At 32.6% G+C, this 13,380-nt stretch overlaps 1 protein-coding gene and 1 pseudogene across 2 annotated transcripts in view; both read left to right on the top strand.

Annotated features, from left to right (window-relative positions):
• The first annotated feature begins 5,906 nt into the window (after positions 1-5,906).
• LOC130799404 (LEAF RUST 10 DISEASE-RESISTANCE LOCUS RECEPTOR-LIKE PROTEIN KINASE-like 1.1) lies at positions 5,907-11,349 on the top strand (annotated as a pseudogene).
• Positions 8,891-13,380, top strand: part of LOC130799392 (LEAF RUST 10 DISEASE-RESISTANCE LOCUS RECEPTOR-LIKE PROTEIN KINASE-like 1.2) — a 28,699-nt gene continuing 24,209 nt past the window's right edge. For both annotated transcript variants that reach the window (XR_009039260.1, XM_057662493.1), the window contains exons 1-3: positions 8,891-11,503; positions 12,871-12,906; positions 13,012-13,254. Coding sequence is in view for 1 of the 2 variants with exons in the window: in XM_057662493.1 (XP_057518476.1) it covers positions 10,609-11,503; positions 12,871-12,906; positions 13,012-13,254 (1,174 nt within the window). In the remaining variant the exon portion in view is untranslated. The remainder of the gene's footprint in view (positions 11,504-12,870; positions 12,907-13,011; positions 13,255-13,380) is intronic.

The raw sequence follows: 13,380 nt of genomic DNA, 5'->3' as shown, positions 1-13,380 counted from the left end.
TATGAGACGATATTATCAAGAGACGCATCGCGTCTTATAAATGAGCTGAATTAATTAGTTTATCTAATATACAATATGAGAATATGAGCTTAATTTTTTAAATCGTCTCACTGAAAATAATCTCTTATAAAAATAATTCAATTTGTGGTGCACATTCATAGTAGTAAAGATATTAGCCGAGTAAGAGCATGTCCTAATGAAACATCCACATTGTTCTTCCAACACCTATACTTCCCTAGCAATATATGGTAAGGGTTCGTGTCACTTAAACCCACGTAGTACCAAATGATTTTTTTGCACTTCGATGTAATTTACACTACATATTTAAAAACTCATGCACAATTAATATCGACCTAAGTTGTTACACCTAAATTTCATAAAGTCAATTGACTATACATAAATATTATAGATTGTTGAATCAAGAGCCAATTCCCATAACCTTGGTGATGGATTTGATTACTTGATTGCTCATGCTTTATATTGCATTCTTGAGAGTGAAGATGTTGAGCTATAGAGGATTAAAATTTGGATCACTTGATGAAGTGATCAAGGTGAATGATTTGGGGTGTCTTAATGAAGACAAGGCACGAAGATTGGGAGGTCTCGAAGACTGCTTGAGTGGTTGAGCTAGAAGGGCTCGATCGAGCCAAGTTGAAGCATCAAGGCAGTGAGTTCTAGTCACTCGCTCGACCAGGTGAGCAGAGGCGCTTGACCCGAGTGGAGATCAGCACACACGAAACAATAGCATTTTGTTTTGTATTCGGTTTTGTGGGTCTTTTAAGCCTTTTGCCTTAAGGCTCCCAAACATGTCATGAGACTATATAAGGGGTCTTAGGAGTTCATTAAGGTTTAAGAGAGAGTCTAATATTAAAAGTTAACTAGGGTTTTAGCCAAGAGAGTTTACTCCACATGTATCAAGGCATTTGAGAGAGATTGACATTAAAGGTTCAATCTTTTGCTTTGAGAGGTTGTTCTTGAAGCTTGTAAGGTGAGTCATTAATGTATTGTTGAGTATATTAATGATAAAATACTTTTTTTGAGGGGGAGGTATCCTTATAGATACCTCATATATTGTGTGTTTTTGTGTTCTTTATTATTGTGCGCTATTTTGGTTGTTTTTCTTTGCACTTATTTTTGTTATTGTTTCTTCACCATTACTATAGTCCATTCACAACATAGATTGATTCCACAAATTAATATAAATCATTATTTACACATTTTATTTTCAATTGCAAACACATTAAAATCTTTCCAATAGATTACTCATCCTAAGCATATTATAAGACAAACACACTAACCAATTGAGTTTTCATTAAATAAGATTCCTTGAAAATATGCATCTGGTTGATATGTATAATATAGTAATAAAGTTAATCATTTTAAAGCTTCTGTATTGTTTTCGTAATTCAACTCAGAATATTACATGACAAATACACTTAATAATTGAGTTTTCATAAATAAAATTTCTTTGGAGTAAGAGATTCTATAGTCACCACCAAATAAAAAATAAGAAAATTTTATATGGAAATCCTAAATTCATAGCAATGAAAAAAATATATCGCGAAGGCCCATAATTTAAGTTTCACTCTAGGCCCTTAAAAACTCAAGGCCGGCCCTAACCTTATAAACATATTTTTTCGAAAGCATTTAATTCAACTTTTTTATCTGCTACATGAAAAAATTAATAAGTCAAAATTACTATATAAATTAAAAAAATTCATCTACGATATAAAAAAATTTAAAAACTTAAAATTACCACGTAAAATTTCCCAAACTTCCCAAACGAAATAAACCCATGCCACTAACCCTGTTACCACTTACCTCCACCGCCATACTAGTACAGTAGTACTGTTTTGTAAGCAAAAATAAAACAGAATAAAATCGGGCAAATCACATATACCCAAAATTTTTGAACAGAGAATACAATAAAAAGAGAATCACTCTCAAGTGATGAAGTGATCGAAAAATGAGCGGCACCGTGGGCTACCCAAATACCGAATGTCTCTCTAACCTAACAACACAATGTGCGATTTTGCATGGTGGTGCAATTTTCATGGCTACCAAACAATCTTCGAAATTGCATGATGGAAGGCAAGTTAGAATTCTATTAATTCCTTTTAGTAATGTTTTGTGTCGTTTGTTGTCTTGGAATTTGATGCAATTGCTATAATTTGTTGTCAATACTCAGTAGTGTCTTTATTTTATTTGACGTTGAGCCGTTGATCAGATACTTATAGGTTTTGTAATGGATATAGTATTTCTGAAATGGAAATGATTTTGTTTTATATTGATTTGGAATTTAGTATAAGGATACATGAATACACTCTAAAATTGGGTTTTGAAATTAGGTTTTCCCATTATGGGCTGATATGAAGTGTTGATGATCTTTTTTTGTATATAAGAAGTGGGTTTGCTGGTGATTATGCCATGTTATTGGGGTTTGGAGTTTCACAAATTTTTGTGAGAGACCATCTCTAATTGGGTGAGCTCATTATATATTTAAAAGTAGGCATTAAGGATACGGTAAGTAAGCATTAATAATAATGTAAGTAGACATTAAGAATACGGTAAGTAGACATTAATCTTAATGGGTTGGGTTTGTGATATGTCTCTCAACGAGACTAGCCGTTGGAGTTTTTGTTTCGGGTTTTGGTTGATGTTAGAGTGATGTGAAATGTGTTCCTTGAAATTGATCTAATATTAGACAAAGAAAAATTGAAAATTGGAAGGGTGAGGCCATTTTTACTTTGTATATTCAACAATTTTTATAACTTTTCTTAAGAAATTAAGTACAATTTATAATGTATGGTGGGCACGTGCAATCCCAGGCTTCTGCCAGCTATTGTGGGTTTCCTTGTAAGGTTTGTGGGTTATTGACTCATTGTTTACTTATCCTTCGAGAAAAACTTAGGACTTTTAATAGAAATACAAAATGTATTTGTGAGTAGATGTAGTTAAATTCTTACACTTTAGCTTCATATTCTTCAAAGCCACATTCACCTCTGATTTTTGTATTCTTAAGATATTTCTCTATTTTTATTTAAGGGATTGATTGTCATGTCTCCAAGACGAAGTATTGGTTGAATTAGATTTGTTTTTAAACGCACTAAACCAACTATTCACGCATCTAAATTATTAGGTAAAGCGTCATTATTGATATTTTTATAATAAAGGATAAAAGATTACTTAGACAAATACTCTTAATCCAATGAAATACATGATTGTTTTTAATGATTACTCATATATCTAGCACTGTTCTAAAAAAAACCTCAAGATAAATTGGCCTACAAATTTGTATGCACCTTTTGAATTTTATATGTGATAAATAATGCTTATTATATTTTTGTGACTGTTGAAATAGAAGCGTATGATTGCCTGAGGAAATGAGTAGAAAATAAAGTACTATTATTTTTGTCTCATCTCAGAGACTATAATAGTGATTCCCAAATCTTTAAACACCGCAATCCTTTTCATTTTATTGCCACCCCTTTAAATGAAATTACGAATTTGCTCCTGGACTTTTAAAAATTACAACTTTGCCACCACCCTTAAAATTTCTTATTTATACTACTAATAATAATAATAATAATAATAATAACAATAATAATATTTTAAAAAATAAATTAAATATAATAATTAAAACAAAAATGAAAATTTAATAATAATAATAATAATAATAATAATAATAACAATCACAATAATAATAATAATAATAATAATAATAATAATAATAATAATAATAGCAGCAACAATTTTTTTTTAAAAAAAGTTATTATTAATTTTATTTATATTATTATTGTTATTATTATTATTATTATTATTATTATTATTATTGTTGTTGTTGTTGTTGTTGTTGTTATTATTATTATTGTGATTGTTATTATTATTTTTTTTTGTTTAAATTATTAGTAAAAAATTAAAAATTAATTAACAACTAAATTTTAATTAATATATTATTATTATATTAAAAAATAATTAAACATTCAAATAAATTATTAAATTCAAAACTAATTATTATAATTCATAATATAATAATATATTAAAATAAAATAATTTATTACAACATTTATTAAATGACAATAACTTAAAAAATAAATTAATTAAACAAAAGAAATTTTATAATTCGAAATTCAAATAAAAAAAAAAAATAAAAAGAAAAGGCAGTCGCAGGAAAAACCGCGAGCCAATCGCACTTAATAACACTATTATCATTTTAAAAACATTAAATTTAAAGAAGAATATAAAAAAGTTAATAATAATAATAATAATAATAATGATAATAATGATAATAATAATAATAATAATAATAATAATAATAATAATAATAATAATAATATTTAAAAAAATAAATTAAATATAAAAATTTAATAATAATAATAATAACAATCACAATAATAATAATAATAATAATAATAATAATAATAGTAATAATGATAATGATAATAATAATAATAATAATAATAATAATAATAATAATAATAATAATAATAAAAACAATAATAATAATAATAATAATAATAACAATAATAATATAAATGAAATTAATAATAATTTTAAAAAAACGAAAAAAAAAACCCAGTCGCAGGCGCGGTCCAGCCGCGGTTTTCCTGCGACTGGGTAATTTTTTTTTTTCGTTTTTTCAAAAATTATTTTTAATTTCATTTATATCATTTTTTTAAAAATTGTTATATTTAATTTATTTTTTAATTATTATTATTATTATTAGTATAAATAAGAAATTTTAAGGGGATGGCAAAGTTGTAATTTTTTAAAGTCTAGGGGCAAATTCGTAATTTTATTTTGGGTGATGATAAAATGAAAATGGGTGGCGAAGTTTAATAACACCCATTATCTTAGCTATTATTCACTTTTAATTGGTTATTTAAAAAGGAAAAAGGCAATATGATCACTGACCAAGATCAGTCACTTATATCAATCCTTGAGATGAATATAACACTACTAAATATTGCTAGTGTTTCCTCTTCTTTTTGTCAATCAAGCTGTAGTATAATAAAAGAATAAGAATAACATTTAATGTTCTTGCTGGAAATTTGAAATTAGCTGACATAACTTCAGAAAGCTAATGCTTTTTGATTGATTTTCTCAAATACCCTTTCTTGGAATTTGTTTTGTGTAATAATGATAAGTAATATTCAATCTTTTCTTGTGAGTTTGTGCAACTTATCATTTTGGGTTATTTATGTGAAGGCCGAATGGGGCTCGCCCCCCCCTCAAAATTTTTTAGTTATTATATAAAAGCAAAATGTTGTATGATTGTTTCAATAAAATTATGTGGCTTTAGTGGTTAAGAGTATATTCTTTTAACGAGAGGTTGAGGGGGTTCAAATCTTTGCCCCCCTAATTTTTTTTGAAGGATAACTTCGACCCCCTCTAAGGGCAAAATCCGTCACTGAAAGCAAGTAATCTCAAAGGAACGGTGAAGTATCTATTGCGGAGAGCAGGGTACAATCCAACTTCTGAAAGGTCGTTTTAGTAACTTTGTTTCATGTTTGTTTTCTCCTTGAGACTTGAAAGTTTTTTCTAGACCAAAGGAAGTATTAGTTACACATGGAATTATGGAATATTTCACACCTGAATCAGACATACATCCTTTTCCTTCTGTATTCACAGTTTCTGTAACCGACAAAATATCTCAAAAATCCTGTACCATATAATGTAAAAATAAGACTTTAGGTAGTAGTAGTAGTTGTGGACGCAGAACCAAAGTCTTTGCCTTGAAATATTAAAAAACGTTGAAAAGCAAGTTGTCTGGCCACACTAAGACTAATCAGCATGATTTTGCTACAGCTGCTTCCGTTGCAAACTTGTAATCTCAGGTTGTCACATTCTATAACCATAATTAGTACCTTAAGACTGAAACATTTCATGCTTATAAAAACATTAATTTTGTATAATAAAGCATGTAGAAGAATTTGGCTTACGTATAACACATTTCTCTCTATAAAGAACAATGGCTTGCTGTTTCTTTTTCCTATACATTGCCTTCCTTTCCTTCATCGTCTTCTTAACTATTCCACTCTCAAATGGCGAGGATACAAAATTTAAAGCTTGCAATACTCTATATTCATGTGGAAAAATGAAAAACTTAGGGTACCCTTTTTGGGGAGACGATAGACCGAAATTCTGTGGGATCCCTGATCTTAAGCTTAGCTGTAATGATCCAGATCATCTGCCTACTATGATCGTACTTCATACTGAATATGTACAGGTACCATTAGATGTGTTGGGGATCAATAAATCTTCCAACACCATTGTCTTTTCCCTGAATAAGCTGCTCAACACTTGTCATTTAGAGCCTTATAAAAATTTGACCATGCTTCCTACTTTGAAACTAGACGGCAATTATAGGAACATAACCGTATTCTATGGTTGCCATGGCACTAATAGTAGTTTCTTCAGGTATCATCCCAAGAAGTCATTTAACTGCAACAAATATGATGGTACAAAGGATTTTGCATATTATTTTGATCAACAATCAGACATCAACAAGATACCTGAGAGGTCACAGTTGTGTAAGAACAACATTACTTTTCTCGTAAATAAGAGAGGGTTGGATGAAGTGGGAGCGAATTGGCTTGTTACTGCAGAATACAAGGTGAACTTCTCAACTTGTTCCCAGTGTGAGATGTCTGGTGGCAGATGTGGGTCATCAGACGATCAGTCTTCAGATAATTTTTGGTGTCATTGCCGTGACGGATCTCACCCACTAGTGTGTCCTAGAAACGGTATGTTATATCTTCAAGTTTTCCTATATTTTTTAATCTGGAGTATACTGTATCTAACTATTATATGTTGGTAATACTGTGAGAAAAGGGGCTCCCCCAATATTTGAAATTAAGAATAATTAAGAGTAATACTAAAATTCAATCTATTGATCATCCCTATTCAGTTTGAGTATGATTTTAAAGGCTAGAATTCTGTATGACTGTATCCCTTGGTTCTTTGTTGATTCAGCCATCACACACCTTTTTATGAAAAATGGGGCTTTATCTTAAAAACTATGTAGCAGGAGTGGTTGCAGTCTAGTAGCTACTGGGAGAATAATCACATTTTACACCAATGTTTGCAGGGTTTTAGCTTCTGCACTTACATATGCTGCCATGTTATTCTCTAACAACTTATCAAATCTGACTTAGATTTTTCTTTGCAGTAAAGAAGAAGTTAATCCTGGGACTAGGTAATCAATTACATAATTTTCTCATTTATCCTAAATCCATCTGTTTGAGTTACAAATTTAGTTTTTTAGCTGACACAAGCCTTGACAACAGGTGTTGGAGGAGCTGCGTTTGTTGTTATAGCAGTCATAGTCTTTTGCCACCGTGAAAAGCTAAAATTTAGTCGCTCAGAGCTCACAACTAAGAGTGTTTCGTTCGATTCTAGTGCATCAGACCTCGAAAATGGATGCATGTACTTCAGTGTGACACTCTTTTCCTATAAGGAACTCTTGGAAGCCACTGACAATTTCAATCAATCTAACGAACTTGGCAATGGCGGCTTTGGGACAGTGTATTATGGTAACAACATGAATTGTATCACTTTTGGATAAAACATCTCCTTTTCAGTATCACTGCAACTTTATAGTTTTTGTTTTTGAGGTTTTGAAAAGTTATCTGACAAGTTGTATGAAAATTAACTTGAGTCAAAACACTAATCCTATGTATTCTGTAAACTGACAGTAACATATTATTAGAAACTACTTTTTCTCTATTTTGAGTAAAACTGCTAATTTTAATGACCAACCATAGCCTGCTTTTTCTTCTTAGGAGAACTAAAAGATGGAAGAGAAGTAGCAGTGAAACGCCTGTATGAGAAGAGCTACAAAAGGGTGGAACAGTTCATGAACGAGGTTCAAATACTTACCCGTTTGAGACACCAAAACCTAGTGTCTCTCTACGGCTGCACTTCCCACCACTGCAGGGAACTTCTCCTAGTGTATGAGTTCGTGAAAAATGGAACAGTGGCTGATCATCTTTATGGTGAAAAAGCAAAATCAGGATCACTTCCATGGTCTATTCGTCTGAGAATTGCTACTGAAACAGCTTCTGCACTTTCTTACCTTCACGCTTCTGGCATCATACACCGTGATGTCAAAACTAATAACCTTCTCCTTGACTGCAACTTCAGTGTAAAAGTGGCTGATTTTGGGCTTTCGAGACTCTTCCCCAACGTTGTAACTCATGTTTCAACGGCTCCACAGGGAACTCCTGGTTACGTAGACCCAGAGTATAACCAGTGTTATCAGCTGACAGTCAAGAGTGATGTTTACAGTTTTGGTGTTGTTCTCATTGAGCTCATTTCTGCTATGCCAGCAGTTGACATCAACAGGCATAGGCATGAGATCAACTTATCTAGCTATGCAATGAAACGGATCCAACGGTGTGCATTTGATGAGTTGGTGGAACCCCAACTTGGGTTCGCATCAGATTTCAAGGTTAGGAGGATGACTACATTGGTGGCAGAGCTTGCATTCAGGTGTCTACAACATGACAAGGACTTCAGGCCCTCAATGGACGAGGTTTTGGAGGCTCTTAAGAGGATTGAAGGCGCTGATTATGAAGCATTAAAAGAAGAAGAAATGGCCAAAAAATCTACAGTTGGAGGATTCTGAAACGCTGCAAGCAGAAGTGATGGCTAAAAATGCAGGGGTGGAGGTGGTCAAAATGCTTTCTTGTAAAACACTATGTTTTCCTGCCGAGGATGATCCTGCACAACCTTTGAGTAATCATAGGAAGTATTCATCTTCCCCAATTTCTGTGACGGAGAATTGGGTTAGTGGATCCACGGTGTCTAGCATCGGCAAATAAGGTAATAATTTTTTTTCTCTACTTGACTACTTGTATAGTTGTATTCTTCCCCTTTTTGTCTGCTGTGTACATAATTTTTAAGATTTCGTATAAGATATGTTAAGATGTCATTAAAGCTTGTTCATACTACATAGTTGCTCTGTTCTACATCTTTTCTTGATAATGAAGATCTGTGTGTTTATTACACTTTCGCAAGAGTTATATTAATTCTTCTTGAAGTACATACCTATTTTTTGAAATTTATGATGATTGTTTTCAGTTGCTGGAAGATATCATGCTCAGAATATAAATGTGTATAGGTCTTCTGCATGAGACTCATCTAAGTAAAACAACTCGAATTCCGAACATTTTTTGTAAACAAAACGAAAACCTGAGATGGGGTTGTAAAGCCCTTGCACAAAATAACCAAATGCCAATAACTTTTTGAAAGGTCTAGGATAGTAGTAGGGTCTAACCATTTAATGTATATAGATCAGGTCATTTTTGTTTTATGTCAGGTTTTTCGAAAAAGTGATGGATTGATCAGAATTTAGGATATTAATGAGCTTGCTAGATCCATCCACCGGGTACCCACAACTAATAGGTATCAAGAGGTAGTGAGATCCAACTCATCAATAACAAATATATTTTATTTTTCTATTGATAGTGGGTACTGGGTAGTTTACCCTCCGGGTTATTTAAGTTTTTTTTCTAATAATAATAGAAGGTGGGTTGTAAAAAAGAAATAGCGTTAGAAGTTGTTGGATCTCTAACCGGAAAGGTCAAGGAAATTGGTAGGATTTAATGTATAGACCAGGTCATTATTGATTTATGATAGGTTTTTCAAAAGGGTGATGGATTATAATTAGGGAATTTAGGATATTAGTATAAGGTGAGTCAAAATAGAAGAGAAAAAAATAACATTAACAATTGTTGGATCTCTAACTTGAACTCAAGGCTCTTTGAAATAGTCACCTTTGCAAGTATATTGAACTAACTCAAACTCTTTTTTTGTCTTATATGTTACACAGTTTAATATAAATAGAGTTTTTGACAATTTAATATGGTGCAAACTTAAAAGGGGCATAGGGCGAAGATTGATGTTTATTCATCAACTTATTTAGATCACATTAGTTTCGATCATTGTGTTCAGTCCCACATTTTCTTTTTCAGGCGAGTTCAGTTCGGTTCCATTAAGTTGGGAAGAACCGGCTCTTGAAGCAGGGAATATACCAATTATTTGATTGGGTCTTTTTCAAACAACCTTATGTCTAGACCAAAGTATTACTGTAGTTAGGACTTAGGAGTCAGGGGTATCACACAGGTCCCCCATCAATCTAAAACAGACCATCCTATTGGTTGATATTTTTCTATAGCTGTCAAAATGGCCTCAGATACCGTACCTTACACTTCTCTATAGAATTGTGCAATATGAAGATAAAACCTTGGGTAAGACTCAGCATGAATTGTGGACCATATTGTTCTTGAATTTTCAATGACCCTAAATAAAATACTTCCTCTGGTTCAAATTAGAGTCTGCACTTCTTGTTTTCACACTATTTAATGCAAAATGCATTGATAGGATTCAAACAAGATCTTATCCGACTATTTATAATATTGAACAAACACAAAGTTTTGGGTTATATCCAGCATATAAAATAGTCTACCCCATTCTATTTAAAATGACTTTGTAAAGTCAAGTTTTTGTCTCGGCCACTCCGATGATTAAGCCACCGTTGCTTAACATTATTAGTCTACCCCATTGCGCGTTAAGAATGTGTTTGAAAAGTCTTCTATTTTGTATATGAATTATGCACTCCTAGTCTACATGAACTTTAGCTCGCAAGATTTTAATCATTCATTAAGAAATATGGTATCCTGCTTGTTTGCTTTGCACTTTCCCTTCATAACCTTCTTCATGTTCTTATCTATTTCCCTCTCAAACGGCGAGGATGCGAACTACACAGCATGTTCTAGAACATACTCGTGTGGTAAACTCCAAAACATAGGGTACCCCTTTTGGGGGGACAACAGGCCTAAGTACTGTGGAATCCCAGAGCTAATGCTCAATTGTTATGCAGGTGAAGGTCCCCCTCATACTATTATGAATGTTATTCGGAATTATAATAAATATGTTTCATACTCTGCATTAACTGTGCTTTGGATTAATACACATTCCTACACCATGAGTTTTTCGTTACAAAACCGGTTGAACACATGTTATGTGCAGAGTTCTAAAGGCGTAGCCTTGCTTCAGACTCTGAAGCCAGACACCAATACCCGGAATATTACCTTATTCTATAGTTGCAATCGCAGTCTAATTGATATAAGTTTTTCCAGGAATCAGCACTTCTATGCTTTTAACTGCTCCAACATTGATTATACCAATGGTTCTGCTTATTACTTTGTTCAACAATCAGATATCAGCAAGATGGCTAAGTTGGCCTTGTGTGGGAACAATGTTACTTTTCTGGTAAATAAGAGAGGGTTGGATGAACTGAAACGCACAAATTACTCAAGTTTGAGTGTCTTGACAGAATGGCCCGTTACAATGAACTACACGACACACTTCTCAGCCTGTTCTGAGTGTAAGAAGTCTGGTGGCAGATGCGGGTCATCTGGAGATCTTGTTTCATATTCTTCTACGTTTCTATGTTATTGCCGTGATGGACAGCAACCATCTGTATGTCAAAATAACAGTGAGTTTTTTTTACATGGAGTTCTTGTTATTTTATATATTAATGCTGTGTTTGGAAATGATAATTTCATTTGGAAATCTAAAATTGGCTTAAATTTAGTCTTTGGCTGATCAAAAAGAATTCATATGTGGATTTGAGCTAATTTTTACCATTGTTTTAAAAATAGTTGAAGTTGAGAATGACTTTCCGAACCTTAGCGTTCTCACATTCATCATTTATGATTTTAATAATTGAAATCTCAATTTGAAATGAAATACTTGTTCCCAAACACAACATTGTTGAATTTTCAAGTTTTGGTATACCTATTGTTCATTCTCGATGAAGCCAAAAATTTTAATTCTTTGATTTTGGATTGTAATGGAATATTCTAAAATGGCTCATACAATCAACTTGAACTGATATTATCTAAAGTTGTACATTATGTTTGCAATAGAAAGTCTAATATAAACTACCTTTTTATCATCACAAATTCTTGTGAGACACTTTTTTTTTCTTTTTTTCTTTTCTTTTTTTTGGGGGGGGAGGGGGTTGCATAGAGCTATCGCTCTCCTGTTTTTGTGTCTGACCGTAGGCTCGCTTGGGGGTCTCTTGTTGGAGTTACTTTCTAACATGAGCTTTTGTTCCTCTTTTCCTTTTGGTATATAATACAAATTAATTGCAAAACAAAAAACCTATTGTGAGAGATGGTCTCTTTGAGAGACAATCTCTAATTGGGCCGGACCATAAAGGAAAATGTAGAGTAAGTTACTCGGTGGGCATTAAGGATATTGTAACTAGGCATTTAAGATTTTAAGTACTGTACGCTTACTCGATGGACATTAAGGATATTGTAAGTAGGCATCAAGGATACATTAAGAATGATGTCAGTAGGCATTAAGGATGATGTAGGTAGACATTAAGGATACTGTAAGGAGGCATTTAAAGATACTATAAGACATTAAGGATATTGTAAGTAGGCATTAAGGATATGGTAAGTAGGGAATAAAGATGATAAAAGTAGGCATTTCGGATGAAGTAAGTAGGCAATAAGGATATAGTAAGTAGGCATTAAGGTTTAATGAGTTAGGCTTGATAGATGTCTCTCAGCCCTCAGGAGACTGGTTGTTTTATTATTATATGTAAGGATAAAGTTCCGTACATTTAACACTCCGAGCCCTTCTAATTTATAAAGTTTTTAACGAAGTTGGAAGGCCTTGGCCAAAGTGAAGCTACAAGTCTGAAGCTATGTATTAGATTATATCCTCACCTCAACCAACAACTGATAATTAGTTTACTACATGTGTTTTCTTCATCAACAATTGAATATTAGTTTACATGTGTGTTCTCCATGTGAAAAAATAACTGACAGTCTACGCGTCTCTTTGCAGGGAATAAAATGTCAGTATTGTTAATTCTGGTACCAGGTACTTCTATATATTCATCTAATCAAATTCATTTAGTTGTGTGGTTTACTTCATACCTCAAGAATTTACTTGTCAAACTGAAACCTGACCTTAATCTACCATCAGGCACTGGAGTTCTAGTTGGAGTTGTAGCTATCATAGTCTTCTGGCAACATAAGAAGAGAAAAGTTGGTCATCCAAATTTAATGACTGAGAATGATTCTTTCGACTGTAGTCCATCAGAAGTTGAAGAGGGAAGCATTTACCTTGACGTACCACTCTTCTCCTACAGTGAACTCATTGAAGCCACCGACAATTTTGATCAATCAAAAGTACTTGGCACTGGTGGCCACGGGATAGTATATTATGGTAATAATCTTGAATTCTTATCACCCTCAAACAAAACATTTTAATTTAATGACCGTCAGGTTTTAGTTGTAGGTTTTGAGATTTTAGAAAGTAATATAGTAGAAGTATTTAAAAACGGGATTAAAC

This window comes from Amaranthus tricolor, chromosome 1, assembly GCF_026212465.1.
Source record: "Amaranthus tricolor cultivar Red isolate AtriRed21 chromosome 1, ASM2621246v1, whole genome shotgun sequence".
Classification (NCBI taxonomy): domain Eukaryota; kingdom Viridiplantae; phylum Streptophyta; class Magnoliopsida; order Caryophyllales; family Amaranthaceae; genus Amaranthus; species Amaranthus tricolor.
This window is presented reverse-complemented; position numbering and strand designations above follow the sequence as displayed.